Source organism: Diceros bicornis, chromosome 3 (assembly GCF_020826845.1).
Source record: "Diceros bicornis minor isolate mBicDic1 chromosome 3, mDicBic1.mat.cur, whole genome shotgun sequence".
Taxonomy (NCBI): Eukaryota; Metazoa; Chordata; class Mammalia; order Perissodactyla; family Rhinocerotidae; genus Diceros; species Diceros bicornis.
The window spans coordinates 26256658-26268845 of record NC_080742.1 but is presented as its reverse complement, the minus strand read 5'-3'; the positions used below and the strand labels follow the sequence as shown (position 1 = coordinate 26268845).

At 38.2% G+C, this 12188-nt stretch overlaps 1 protein-coding gene across 10 annotated transcripts in view; it reads right to left on the bottom strand.

Moving 5' to 3' along the window:
• ADAM22 (ADAM metallopeptidase domain 22) overlaps positions 1-12188 on the bottom strand; it is a 215805-nt gene that overhangs the window by 5983 nt on the left and 197634 nt on the right. For 3 of the 10 annotated variants that reach the window (XM_058524900.1, XM_058524911.1, XM_058524937.1), the window contains 3 exons: positions 8591-8691; positions 8182-8248; positions 5803-5913 (listed from right to left, as the gene is read on the bottom strand). In XM_058524900.1, the coding sequence (XP_058380883.1) occupies positions 5803-5913; positions 8182-8248; positions 8591-8691 (279 nt within the window). Of the gene's footprint in view, positions 1-3519; positions 3607-5802; positions 5914-8177; positions 8249-8590; positions 8692-11003; positions 11199-12188 lie in introns of those variants that run through there. The other 7 variants (XM_058524924.1, XM_058524933.1, XM_058524953.1 and 4 more) reach the window with 6 other exon arrangements.

Below are 12188 nucleotides of genomic sequence, written 5' to 3'. Positions count from 1 at the left end.
GACCCTGAGGGGAAGAGAAGCCAAGCAGGACAGTTTTAGTAGGGGCAAGGGGCATTGGGTCCTGGAGGTGGGGTGGGTGTGACAGCAAAAGGGGATTATCATGGGGGCAAGGAGAGCACCAGAGCAGGAGTCAGAATAAGAGCAGAGAAAAAGGCAGGGTAAATCAGGTTAGGGAAAATAAAAACACACTCAAAATTTCTCACAAATGTCCAAGAAAGACATTTCTCCAAAACCACCTCCAGGCTCTTTTCCGACCCTGGCTACTTGCCTGGTGGTTCCAATCTGGCTTTCACTGAAAACCAGGCACTGGCCCAGATCATTCACTTACAAAGTGATCTTTGGAAAAATGTTAACCATTATCATTACTGCATCTTTTAAAACTATAATAACCATAGTGGGTGCCATTTAGAATTACACAAGGAAGCCATGTCTGTTCGGCAATGGATTGTGGCCTCTCTTTGGGTTACATTAGACTTTCTGCGCTTGCCTTTTGTACCTCGTGCCTGTGAGGCCCATCTCAGTTCAGCTGTACCCCCCAAAACAGGCTAAATCCAGGCCAGTCACACATGAGGGACATAGGTCCACCCCTTATTCACTTGACTGTGTTCATATGCAAATTTTATAGTAGACTAATCTAGAAGGATTTATAAAGTGTTTCCTAGGATAGGATTTAAGTGGTCAATATCCACCCTGCTACTTTTAAGTAATTACAGTGAAATGGAAAGGGAACAGACTTTGGAGTCAGATGGAGCCAGGCTCATAATTCTGGTTCTGACACTCAACTAGCTGTGCTATCTTCAGTTACTCTCTGTGCCTCAGTTTCCTCCACCCATAGAAAGGGAAGAAGAATACCTACATCTCATGATGTTGTGAGAGAGAAAGGTAAATAATAGGCACTCAATACATAAGTTATTGTTGTTAGTTTCTTTTCAGCGTTATTGCATTTTCCATAAGATCATGGAAGTGGACTCAAAAACCATTGATGAAGTGAGCAATCAACTGGATAATACCCAAGGACACTTTCTAAGAGCATATAAAGCACTGTCGCCAACAGAACTGCCCCCAGGATCTAGGTGTGGGCAGATAATGCTCTTGCCCTGACCTCACCTGCACCTTCTGGATGACCTCAATACACGCTGACAACAAAGTGAGCAACCACTGTCATATGAGAACTGGGTAAAGGAGCGGAGCTAAGGCACTCTGACCACTCAAGATCTTTTGGCATTTGCTTTGCTCTTTGTAGTGATGTGGATACTATACGTTAAATGCTGGGCTATATTTTGGACCAGTTTGCCACAGTCACAAAGTCCCCATTGCATTTTGATAAGGATGCCACACACCCCACACCACACGGGTGATTAATAAAGTGCCCTTTGCCCTCATTGGTGGTTTTGGCAGGAGAGGTAATCCTGAATGACCTGGCGGCAGATGAAGCAGACCTGAGCTTAAGCTTAGGGTTGGCAAAGCAGAAGGCAAGGTGTGGATGCACTGTGGGCTCCTATGTGAGGCTTAGCTTGGATGGAGAATGGATGAAATTCTCTCTGCTGTGTTAGAATCGTTGTGTTAAAAGCCCTGGGGTATCTCAATTATTCACCACTTGCACAGAAATTCTGTGTCGATTTTCAAGTCTTACCAGTATGATCCTTATTAACCCCAAAATGACAGTTAACTTATAACCCTCCACTGAATTGTATCTAGTCTTTAAACACAAATATGAATTTTTAATAATTCTTAATGTGACTATCCACTGAGGAACCAACATCTCACATTAAGAGAGGAGACAAAGGAACCCTCAACAATTGCCCTTGCAGCTGTGCACGTGCAACCGGGGGTGCCAAAGCATTTCCCCATTCAAATTGCGTTGAGTCATGCAGCTTCTGGGCAGACCTGGGTGATTTCAAGAAATGTGAACTCTTCTCTGGGAGCCACATAAACTACTCAGCTCACCCAGGGGAGGTGAATCAACTCTTCCGGGGTACCATTTCACAAATTATTGCTGCAAAAATGCTAAGTCCATTTAGGTATAAAAGCCCTAGCCCATATGGGACCAAAGTCATTCTGTTTTGATTCCATGGCTGATACAAATTACAATCTGCCCACAAGCCTGAGGAAAATAGAAGGAGAAGTAGGACTGCAGGTGAGCCAAGACTCCAAATAATATTCAAAATCATCTTACCTGTCTTCCTGACGTTGGCCATCTTGGGAGCTACAGGTGAGGGTGGGATGTTTGATGTGAGTGTATGTGTATGAAATTCAGTGGGAAAATGGTATAAGCAGAGGGACAGGGCAGGAGGGAAATATGAGGTATAAAAGCAGGGTATATTTTTGTGAGCAGGCAGGGGTTATGCTTTCCTTGGGATATATGCAAATATATGGATCAAATTAAAATGCAGGTAGCTCTAATCATTTTCTCAAACTATACGTGTCTAAACTAAATGGTACACTGGAAGAGAAAGTCCACCTTATATGGGTGCTGAGAGTTGAATACACAAACATATTTTAATAGCTGTTAAATGCTGACCCAAGTCATGGTAATGAGTAATCTAAAAGCTTACTGTTAAGTTATGTTCAGGAGAGGTAGTAATTGAGTCTATACTTCTTCTTTACATTAGTTGTCCACAAAGTAGTCAGATATAAAGGAGGCATGAACTTCTAGGAAATCATTTTGATATTATAATGAGTGAAAAAATGCCATTAAGAGCTCTTGGAAATTCTCTCTGACCTCTAACATTAAGCTGAGCTGCAGTGACTTGAGTACATTTGCTAGTTTCTAAAATGTAGGGATACTCTGCTCTTTTGTGCACCAAGAACATGTTTCTGATCTGCTTCCTGTTCTATTTAATGTGTTTGACAATGACATTCTTACTGGGATAAAAAAATTCCTCAGATGCTTTGTTGAGTGCCCATAAAACACTTCAGCACAGCCCTTCGCTGGTAGCACATGGTTGTACTGAGCAAAGAAAACCTAAAGTCATTCCATACACTCTCAAGTGGTCAGTAATCTCTCAATAATTTTCAAGTTACATCAAATCATTGTTTTTACTAGAAGTAACTTCTGCTGCATTTCACTTAGTTTCTTTTCATGTTTTTCCTTGAGTTTTCATATGCACGATGTACTCTTAAGGCAGTAAGCAGGAAAAATGGACTATGACACTGCTAAATTCTAGAAATTAAATTATTCAGGTTAATAGTGCTTCTTTATTAGTGGAAAGTATGTTTCATGCCCATGGAACACTACACAGCATAAAATGAAGAGAAGCTACTAAAAAGCTCAAGATGGTGATAGGGACATGCACTAAATGACAACCCTTTCAAATGGCTTCATTTGAAACATTCAGAAAAGAACTAGACTTGCTCTCAAAGGCAAAAACAGGGACAAAAAGGCAGCAAATAAACAAGAACCCTTTTCCACCTATGGGAACTTGTATTGGGAGATACAAGATAGAGAGCCAGTCACACTACAGTATTTGTATGTGCTGGGAGAGTTTGAAAAGGATATAAAATTAATTTATAAAATACCTAAAGTATGGTCCTTCAGTGTTTTTATTCACATCTTCTACCCACTTAGCTACATTATAGTCTCTTTTGAACCATGGGTTTAAATACCTGCAGAAAGCAATGGAAGGAACAAAGAAAGCAGAACAAGATAGAAAATCTGAAAATACATAGCACAAGCTTAGCAAGGATGTTCTTCACCCTCCAAATGCAAGTGACTATGGCAAATAAACCAGGATGGATGTTGGGTGATTATGAGGCAGTCTGTACAATGACATGAGAATAAACTCAGCTACAACAAGGCTCAAGGCATTCTAGAAAATATTCAACATTTCAGGGAAAGCCTTTCCAGTGGTTTCCCAAAGTGAATTAGGAGCTCTCTTTCAATCATAATACCGTCAGCAGTCCCATTCACCCACCTCCAAAGTGGCTTTTTCCAGGCCACCTCTCATTTGGCTCCTTGGTTTTCAAATGATAATGGTGCTTTTTGAGAATATTCAGATGGCTGCAACTCCAACCTGGTGTTTGGGCATATAACACCCTAAGAACAATTAAAAGGAGGAAAGTTCTCTTTCCAATAAGAAAGGAAAGACTTTACATGGCCTCTGTCTTACTCCCAATAGCAGATCCCAAGCTGGAATTAACAAGAAAGGTGCTCCAGCTGGCTCTATAAGGAGCAGAAAAGGTCCCAGTCTTCTGATCCTGGAGCCCCAATGCACAATAAGTGTGATCCAAATAGGCCTCACGGTCTTGAAGCCAGGTTTAGTAATTTAGGTGCAGCTGTAATATTCCTTCCTCCTCTTAGTGCACTCCAGACTAAAGTGTTCGTGTTTCCATTAGGAAACAGCCCTCAGAAGTCGCCTTCTGAGTGTCTGATCATGAATCGTGTGAGTGACTGCCAGAGGACAATAATGACCTTAGTCAGCATTTCCCTGATGGATCTGGCAAAGTCCTCATCAGAATTACTGCACAAAGGAAAATTTAAAAGGTAGTAAAATTGAGAGTGCAACAGAGTTTCCTTTGATTTTTTTACCCTGGGAGCCAAGCAAAAATCCATCTCCTTAGAATTTGCCCTTGTAAAATAAATACAGATTCAACAAATTCAGTCTTGGAAGAATTGGGAGGTTTTACTGAGTTTTCTCACTTAAAAAGTAACTTCTAGAGATACTGTAGACAATGAAGATCCAAGCTCTATAAAACTTTTGAAGTTATTTGAAAACAAACCAGAGGAAATTATAAAATACAATATTCGTTTGTGGTTAAAGTTTGCTTCTTTCCTCCACATTTAGTTTTAGTTTGTAAATACATTTAAATCAAGACTACATTTCCACAGTTATATAAACAAAATCATATTATTTTTTTCCATAGCCCTTTTTCTCATTTTTAGCTATGACCAATGTGTACCACAACATAACATCATGAAGTTCCCTCTCGAGAGAAGGATTTGGTTGCTTTTTATGCTCATAAGACCATTTTTGCTAAGATGGTGTCCCCTGACTCAGGAACAACTCACACTAGTTTTGCCTTTAGCCACAATCATTGCCAACTTGTGCTTTTCACAGAGATAGCCAATTAAAACTCGCATAAAGATATCCACTGAGACTCTCAACAAAAAGAAAAAGTCAAAAAGCAAGTGCAGCCACAGATGAAGGCTAGTGAATGCTCTGGCCTGGGGAAAACTGTAGAAAAAGCCCATGCAGCTGTCATCAGGTGAAACATAGCCACACAGCAAACTGAGTCACCCACAGGCAGTCGGCCACTTCCAGGAGGAGGCACGTGTGCCTTTCACTGACAATCTTAGAAGCTCAACATACTGATGCCATGGCTGTTCCATGAAACCTGCAGCCACATGGCTTGACTTGCACATGATGGACCTTTTCCTCCACCTCAGGGAGCATCTCAGAAGGCTGTGATCACTTCACTAGAGGTCACTGAAGAGAGCTCTCCATTGTTGTTCCTTCTGGGGACCTGCCCGTGAAAGTCTTCACAGTGGACTTCCTAACGTCTCTAGGTCACGGTGGCTGGAGTGATGGGATTTTATCAAACTGCTCTACACTTGCCTAGGTGGCTTGACTTGGCTCATAGCGCAACATGCAAAAAAAATGCATTAGACAGGATAGGAGAGCTCTTTGTGTTCTCCAGGATGGAAAGGCAGAGGAAAATTAGCTGGTGCTGGCTGGACCAGGACCACCTCTGAGCAGACGTTAGGGGTCAGTCAGAGCCCAAATGACCCTGTTCTCAGCCAAGGAAGGGACTTGGAGGGAGATTAAGTGGCAGCCCAGAATGAAGGGGCAGGTGGAGACTGACCTGTGATCCAGACTCCCTGTCTGGGGGCTGTCAGAGCCCCCTGGGCTTATGCCTTGGGATGGGACTGTCTGGGCGAGGGAGTGCCCAGGCTCAGGTGCTTGGGGCTCCCTCCTGTAAAAACACAATATATAATACAGAGTCTAAGCCAAAAACTTTCTTTACATCATGTACAACAGTGAGGAAGATGCAAAAGCTTTGAGTGGAAAAACAACACAACGAACAAGGACATTTTATGTTGTTAATTATCACAGTACTTATCGGTGGTACATGTTTTAATTCATGTCCTGATGTTTCATCATCCTTTGGGATGATAAGATACTAAAGGGAATGCTGAAATAACGGACCTGATAATACCTCTTAATCCAAAAAAATAAAAAAGATAGGTTTGTCCATGGTCATTCTACTCCTCTTATAGTCACACAAATGATATTGTTATATCAGAAGCAAATGGGATTATTTAACAAATATTAGAAGTACTAAAAAAAAAACCTGTCAATATAATTTCTTATATACTATGTATTAGGATCCTTTTAAGGAAGAAAACATATATATAAAATATATATACATTTATATATATATTGCCCGTACAATAAGGTATGTGAGAACATGAGAATAATGGTCAGCTTCACAGACTTGGCTCCATTCAGGCAACATGAGTCATGTAACCCAAATCTGAAAAGTCCGAGGGAGTCCGTAATACTTCTTCACAAAGATGATTCCATTATGATGTCTTATTAAATATTGTAACTTGGCTCACAGGCAACATTTCTTAAAGGCTATGTGTAGTATCATCATATTTATCACATGATATGAGTGGGAATTTTACAGAAAATTTCTAAAAAATAAAATTTCTAAAAAATAAAAAGCAATTGCTCTAGAAAATATTATATAAATCTTGCTAAATACCACGTATTCTTTAGGTCCTAAACTCATAGCTTTAATATAATGTTGGATTTTCTTTCTTCACTTCGGAATTTTCAAAGCCTTGTTATAGGAAATACTGTCAGAACACTGAGCAGTACATAAAGGAAGTTCTAAAGAACATTTTGCAGTTGTATCTGCACTCTTATTAGCAACCAAGATAAGCTAAGGAGCTCTTACCAGGTGACCTCATGCAAAACAAATCAAACAACATTCCAAGAAGAGTTTATCCACAATGAATCCTAAAGCATCTAAGCGCTTTGGGAATGTATAAGATAAACTCTAACAGATTAGTTATCTATGATGGAGTTCGAGGATGCCATTCTGGACCATGCAATGTTATCACTTGAACCTCTCTATTGTTTCTAAGGTAAAGTATCCTCTAGTAAAAACTTTGACAAGCCACTTACAATACCATCAGCAGGAAGGTCCAAATTTCAGGGCAGTGTTATTGTCCTGGACTGAAAAAGGCAGGGTATACGATGGAAAAGCTAACATAAGTTTCTGACAAGCAGTTAACAAATACCTGCTACTCAGAGTTTTTAAGTATTAAGGCATGAAGAAGAAATAGAGATCCTGGGAATAATAACCAGCACTGCAGTGAAAAATAAGTAAAAAAATTTTAGGTGTGTCAAAAAAGTACGGTTAATTAAAACCAGGTGGCAAGGTCCAGAAGGATACCAAGGGTGTGTCTTATTCCATGATGGGAGAGAAAGGTTTGAGGAAGCTTGGTTTTGCTTGTACTTTCTTAAGTGGAGAAACAAACAAAAAAAAAGTCCATGGTGTTTACCTCATTATAAATGACTTTAAATGTAACTTCCGACCCCATCCCCACTAAAAAAAAAAATGTGTGGCTATCACTTAAAATGGATAGTGTTGCATTTAGTGACAATGATTCCGTTAAAGAGCAAATTTAGGTGAATGCCCTTTTAAAAGTCCTCAGAAGGAAAATTTAAAAGGGAAACTTATCCATTAGTCTGAGAGAATGCTTAGATTGCAGCCGTGAAGCCCTCGGAGCAGTAGTTTCACACTCTGAGCAGTATCATGCTCTAGTCCTGTGGGAATTTTTCCCTGATGCTTTGAGGCTGTGTGAATATAGGGGAGAGGAAGGGTGATCCCTCTGAAATGGCTGGACCCCAGGTGATGAGAAGAAAGGAATGATATCAAAATTCCCTTCAAACGGAACCAAGACACCGCAATGGCAGGTTACTGGAGGACAAGCCTGCAGTGAGGGTGAGACCCCCACTATCAGTGAATATTGGTATGGGCACAGTTGCGGAGATGCCTATGTAAAAGAGAAAAGCCAGGGTTAATTTTAAAATGGCAAAAAAAGAATTAAAAAGACAAAACCAAGACCAGAGGCATGGTTTACAGTTCTTTGATGATCTGGTTAATTAAAGCTCACACTAATTGCACAGGACCTTGGAATGCCTTTTTCCATTAGAGGTTCAGACTTACTCGGTTGAATTAGACCGAGGTCTAAATCTTTTGCCTCTGATTTTCTTTCTGTTGCCTCCCAGGTTACCTGAAAAAGATGGTTTACAGCTAGATTTGAATATAAATAAACACTCCTCGTATGTTTAATTACATTGTATTTCAAGTGGGTGTAATTCACAACCAGCACCATCCCAAAACACAGGGCTTTACAGCAGTGTGCAGACTTCTCAACGTGTCTAGTGCACCGGTGCTATGGAATCCCAGCATTTCCCATCCAAGAAAAAAGAACTGGACTCAAAATAAATGCACTCCTCTCTGTTGGGAGAAGAGCTAAGGAGCTTACAGGAAAGAACAAGTCTTTACAACCAGGGACCACAAAATATAGAATTTGGGTTATGTGGACAGATGGATTCAGAATGCCGCCCTATACCTTGCCAAGAGTTACTTCGAGGTCGCCCATTTTCGCAGATGTCTGAAATATGTTTTGTGTCTGGAATCCTTTCACTCCAAGAATGAGAAAGTCCATTTGACCTGAAATTGAAAATGTGTATATGTTGTTCCAAAATATAATCAAGAGAATGTTTTGAAATCAGTAAGCAATATTTCTAAGCATTATTGTGCATTAAATAAAATAAATCAAGAAAGAAACAAATCTGAAATGAAAGAATGAAGAGAACATGAAAGTCTTCATGAAGAAGGCAGAATTACACAACATTCAATTTAAGAAAAGTCAAATACAATGGAACCCCATTACAATAGTTTACAATTGAAAAGTATCAGGATACAATGCAAGCCAATTACTTTCCCCAGAACACAGCAACCACATATAGCAAATTCACTACATATTTCGGTTACATAACCCGAGCAGCAGTTATAATGGGGTCCCACCATAGATGTTTCTTAATTGTAAAGCAATGGTTTCCACTCAAATATTATGAGAACATGGACTTCCAAGAGATTTCACTAAGAGTTGTTCAACTGAACCTGGTTAACCTTTATCCAGGTAATATTTAGGTTTTCTTAAACAATAAAATTATTTTCTGAGAATTGGCATTTTCTCCACAAACATGCCCCCCCCAAAATGTAGTACTGTTAGTTAATTGTCCAATAACTGAGCTGAATCAGATGTTTATCATGGAAATGTCTCTCACAAAGTCCATGTACCATTAAGCCCTTCTGCTATTGTGTCCTGCCATCTTTAAAATAATTGCCTACAATAAGCAAACTTTACATACCTACCGTGTACCACATAAGTATTTTGACAAACTACATATACTTAGGAGGAGTCACATAATTTGATACAATTTTTAACTGCTTAAAAGTCATAACCCATGGAGATTTTGCTAAAATCTGGGAATTATTCAAATCAATATTTTAAGTTCTTCTTGAGGTACTTTAGAAAATAGCACTATACTTGAAGTCTTTTCTACATTTCCTTCCAGCTAGCTAATTGCCAGTAATGTCTACTTTAAAAGCAACCTTCTACTGATGAATAAAAATAAATTATTATATACTAATTCCCTAGATTAGGACTTTTTCAACATCATTTGCTAATTATAGAATGACTCCTATTTTGTACAAAAGGACAACAGAAATTCTTCTGGAATTCATTGATTGCGCCACTTATTTACCATGTTATTTAATTTAAAATTAAGTATTTGACCAAGAAAATATTTATATACTAACAGAATTTAAGTAAATCTTATTCTCTTAACTAAAAAGCCCCCAATAAATTAAAATTTTTTTAACGTCCTTCTATAGAATTGTAGTCCTCTTACAAAAACTAATATTTTTACTTTTGCTTTAAGCTATGTTATCCGAGTAAAAACAATCCTTTATGCTTAAGTTCCACATAAAGTAGAGTTCCCAGATTTCACTAATTCCTTCTATTCTCCTTCCTGATTGTTTATAGCGAGATCCATGGCAGAATCTTTACAGATGATTCACTCTATTTAGAACTCCAGAAGAGATCATATTTCTTCTCAATAAACTAGCAATTCCCCTTCAGTGTACAAAGTAATCACTGTGCCCAAAGTAATGCATGGGGCTATCAAATCTTTTTTTCTTTACATTACACCCCTACCAACAATTTTAAAGAAACTCTTCCACAGGAATATTTTAACTTCCTTCAGTGTGAATGTAGGTCTCATTTCCTAAAACATTCCAACTATTTATTTCTTCTACCAGTTTATTTTATTAAGCACTTATAAAGCATGCAGAATTTTAAATGGTCTTATACACCTTAAGATCCTGGAGAAAGAATATAACATCAAAGTTTAAGACATATAAATAATATATTAACCCCACCTATACTATTATAAAACTCAGGCAAACATTAAATATACTTAGATTTGGCAACCAAGCTCTAAGTTATAAAGTCTAGAAATAATCATTCCAGGAATAAAAGGCAAAATCATAATATTCAAATACATGATTCACAGAGAAGCGATCTTTTTTTCACAGCAAGCTTAGCTTTGATATATTTAAAATTAAAAAATATTCAATGCAGCATTTATATCACCAATGTATTTTAAAAACTGCTTTTATTGAAGCATGACAGTAACCTTTTTCTTTGACTACCAAACATGACATAAAGCTCACCATTTAAAATATGATAAAATACTATGTATAGTTTCTTAAGCCATATAAGAGCTAGACGGAAAAACCCTGGGGTTTCTATATAGATTTAGAGTTGTTATTTGCTCAGTTTTGTTTTGTTTGGATTTCGGGCCTGATTTGTTACACAAGTGGTTCTGAGCATATGGCATTTTGAAGTAGAGTAATCAAAGAACAAAGGATACTATTTTTTTAACATTCAAGAAAGAAGGAAGAAGTAATCAAACCTGCTGCAAAATAATGAAATGTTCTGACTAATGGAATAATGTGTGATGGAACAGGTAGAAATCTGAAAATGCGACAGAAAAGCAGACCTCTTCTTAGAACTAGATGCTGAGTTTGTGCTGACTCCAGGAGGAATGTCGCTATAAAAAGAGTCGCCATCTCCAGGCTTTTTTACATAATCTCCCTGGGGTAACTGTCTAAGGCATAATAAACATTTCAGAGTCAGAAAACAAGACACACACATGAACACAGACATATACAAATATTATTTTAGGAAAAAAGGGGTAGGGATAATGATCTACATGAATCAAACCTATAACAACACGTAAGATTATTAATAAATGTGACAAGTTAAAGTCATTCTAACTGTAGAGATCAGAAATGCAATCACTGAAGTCTTTACAGTCTAGATGAAGAAAGCCTTGCTTCAGGGGAAAATTATGGAACGATGAGGTTTTCCATTGTAACTTCATTATACTTGAAGATGTTAATTACAGTTCTGTCTTTAAAAAAAAAAAATTGGTGCCAAAGGAGATGTGTTGGAACAAGCAGTCTTTGCCTTGATAAGGCAGTTTTTTTTCACTGTGGTGAGTAAACTATTTATGATTTCTAAAGATTATATAATGTAACTTTGATTTAGTCCTAAAAGAACTGATTGATTTCTAACCTATGTTCTATAATTTAATCCAAATAAATTCTTACTACAGTTCTCTGTTCAATTTGGAGCTTCCTTGTTCATTTAACAGAAATATGAAGAAATTGAAAGAGATTCAAAGGTCAATCAAGAACGTAATTCTAGAACTGCACAGTAGAATATGTAAAGAAAGATAATTTAGCAAGAGGAAGAAAGGGTTGAAAACTGAATTCTTGCTGAGACCATAGAAGGATATTTATAGGTAGCTGGAGGGTGACCTCGGTTCTCTATCTCCACTGTAGAAGGAGTGAACAAGGGAAAATCTATTTAATCTGCACTGTTACTGACCCCACTTGCTCTGATTTTGAATTAATTAAGATTGGAACAGATTTTTATTACTTCTCCTAAAGGAATAGGATAGAAAACTTTAGATAGGACCACCTACTCAACCCCCTTCCCTCTGTAGCTAATCTGATCGTTTGCCAATGCATGGCCCCCAAACTGCCAACTGCATCCAGCCTCACTGCATTACTGTTGTTGGAGGTGACACACT